Here is a 3,011-nt window from a genome sequence, read left to right as displayed (position 1 = left end):
CTGCGGGTCACAGGGCAGGAAAGGCATCACAGGTCGGAGGAGAAATGGTTTGACACCAGAGTTCAGGGTTCAGAGTTCAGAGTTCTCCCTTTTTTTAGATGGACAACTTCGCCACACGAAAACCGGAGAGCCGTTTGTCTTCAACCACAAGGAGGATCTTCACAGGTGGAACCAGAAGAGATACGAGGCTCTGGGTGAGGTAATTACCACACGTGCCCTGTTTCTTCTAACACCTCTTGGTATTATTTTAATCACCTGCTTATTTGCTGCACAGTTTATCCATGTAACATACACAGATAAATTCTCATTCTCACCTGTTTTACATGTGGCGGTTAACAGAATAGAGTGGAAAAAGTGGTACGTTTGAATACATTATTGGATGAAATAGGGTCATGGTAGGATGCAGCATTAGTGGGGAACTTTGATGATGGCTGTGATGCATCTCTGTTTCCCAGCTTTAATAACTTTGTAATTGGATTCCAGGCGGTAATTGGAAGCGTTCTCTGGAACAGTGCGGATCCGTACACATGCACTTGCACACAATGCCATGATTCTAATAAGCTCACACACTCTTACCCTTTCCCACCCCTCTCTCCCTCTCTCTCTCCATCTCTTTCTCTCTCTCTTCCTCTATCTCTCCCTCTTTCACTCACAACTTTCACACTTACTTACTAAGTGTCACACATGGAGATCCTTCTTCATGCTCTGTGAGGTAAAAGCATCTTGCGTCTTGTAATGGGGCCACGTGTGCTGGTGTCTGTAATGGGGCCACGTGTGCTGGTGTCTGTAATGGGGCCACGGGTGCTGGTGTCTGTAATGGGGCCACGTGTGCTGGGTGTCTGTAATGGGGCCACGTGTGCTGGTGTCTAATGGGGCCACGTGTGCTGGTGTCTGTAATGGGGCCCACGTGTGTTGGTGTCTGTAATGGGGCCACGTGTGCTGGTGTCTGTAATGGGGCCACGTGTGCTGGTGTCTGTAATGGGGCCACGTGTGCTGGTGTCTGTAATGGGGCCACGTGTGCTGGTGTCTTTAATGGGGCCACGTGTGCTGGTGTCTGTAATGGGGCCACGTGTGCTGGTGTCTTTAATGGGGCCACGTGTGCTGGTGTCTGTAATGGGGCCACGTGTGCTGGTGTCTGTAATGGGGCCACGTGTGCTGGTGTCTGTAATGGGGCCGTGTGCGCACGTGTGCTGCAGTTACCTGTTCACCGGAGCGGACTTCACTTCTGTCTGATGTAGTGTGTGTGTGTGTGTGTGTGTGTGTGTGTGTGTGTGTGTGTCTGTCTGGACTTTGGTGACACTTAAACTGAAGTGTTCAGATGAATCCGGGCCGGTCAGCCTGTGTCCCGGGCCTCTGTGGGAACGCTGTCTTCCCCTTACGTGATTGGGTTCTGCCCCCAGCACAAGTCCAATTGCCCCCCCCCCCCCCCTCCCCTGGCCATGCAGTATGTAGAAGCTAATCAGAAGCTTGTGCATTCTTGTTTAATTAGCTCATTCGCCTCGCCACTGTTTTAGCTTTAATTGTTGTGCTTGTTCGTTTGAAGTTATTCTTTTGAAGAAAAGAGAATGACTTGTTTAGGATTACGTTTGTGTTTTATTTCCCATCCAGGTAGGCTCCTTGGAGAAATGGCCCTTTTAAACTCTGCCTTTCATACGCTGCGTATCTGTGTTCATAGCAAACCAGCATGAAGCAAAACATTCGGGTGCTTACTTCATGAACCCCTGAACTTGCTAAATGCGAGATTTGTTTGAAGTTCAAAGCCAAGTGCGGTTTTGACAGAAGCACACTAAAGTAATGAGAGAGTTCAGTGGAGCGCCAGTGAATTAGTGAACATGTAGCTTAAAGAAGTTACAAGTGGCATTCGGCGGTTAGGAAAGCACTATGGTGATTGGACCTGGACTTCTTCTGTATATGGGAGAGTCTGGTTCCGCTCTTTGCCCGATACGGACGCACACGGACTCTTATCACCCCGAGCAGCAGAGCCCAGGACCCTCTGGTGACCAATCAAGTGTCCCACACCGTCAGTTCGTTTCTTGCTTGACCTGCCCAGGTAGGCGGGGCTCCTGCCCAGGTAGGCGGGGCTCCTGCAGGCAGGCGTGGGTGTGGAGAGCGAGGGGATTGGTTGGCGTCTGCGGTGGCGTCTGAATGAGGTCGACACTCACGCCGTCTTGTGCAGGAGCGACTGTGAGCAGGGTTTTGTCACGACACTCACAGCAGCAGATGTTCAATTTGCACTTCAGCCTGGTCTGAATGAGGAGTCAGGCAAGCACACACACACACACACACACAGACACACACACACACAGACACACACACGCACGCACGCACGCACGCACACACACACACACACACACACACACACACACACACACACACACACACAGACACACAGACACACACACACACACGCACGCACGCACGCACGCACACAGACACAGACACAGACACAGACACGCACACACACACACACACACACACACACACACACACACACACACACACACACAGACACACACAGACACACACAGACACACACACAGACACACACACACACACACACACACACACACACACACACACACACACACACACACACACACACACACACACACACACACACACAGGGCACTGGGGTGAAGGTGCTGTGGTTTTGTAAGGCCAGGTTCTGCTCTGCTGACTGACTGGCTGTTGTCACAGTGCCGTTCACCCGTCTGTAAACCAGCGGTTGTCACTACTTTCTTTTTTGTCTTTATCTCAAAGAGATTACCAGCAATTATGGCTAATTATTATGATTTAATTACAAGTATTAATGAGCTTTAATGATTGTGATTTGTATATGCAGGTGTGTTCATTCATCTCTAACAGGCCTGTGTCTACACGCTGCCTCAGGTTTGCGCTTGACTTTAGGAAGTCGCACGAACTCTCTCTACCCGTGTAGGTGTGTGGACATATGTCCGGCCTCCGCCGGTGTGAAACTGCTGATCCAGGATCAGTTCTCACCTCCCACGTCC

The 3,011-nt window shown here is 50.5% G+C and overlaps 1 protein-coding gene across 4 annotated transcripts in view; it reads left to right on the top strand.

The window, feature by feature from the left end:
* The first annotated feature begins 80 nt into the window (after positions 1-80).
* Positions 81-3,011, top strand: part of LOC143504541 (cotranscriptional regulator ARB2A homolog) — a 44,455-nt gene continuing 41,524 nt past the window's right edge. For 3 of the 4 annotated variants that reach the window (XM_076995946.1, XM_076995945.1, XM_076995947.1), the window contains exon 1: positions 81-194. In XM_076995946.1, coding sequence (XP_076852061.1) covers positions 99-194 — 96 coding nt within the window. In that variant the 5' untranslated portion in view covers positions 81-98. Of the gene's footprint in view, positions 200-3,011 lie in introns of all 4 variants that reach the window. The other variant, XR_013127576.1, reaches the window with a different exon arrangement.

This window comes from Brachyhypopomus gauderio, unplaced genomic scaffold, assembly GCF_052324685.1.
Source record: "Brachyhypopomus gauderio isolate BG-103 unplaced genomic scaffold, BGAUD_0.2 sc292, whole genome shotgun sequence".
Taxonomy (NCBI): domain Eukaryota; kingdom Metazoa; phylum Chordata; class Actinopteri; order Gymnotiformes; family Hypopomidae; genus Brachyhypopomus; species Brachyhypopomus gauderio.
Note: the sequence above shows the minus strand (reverse complement) of the source record. Positions and strands in the feature narration are given on the sequence as shown.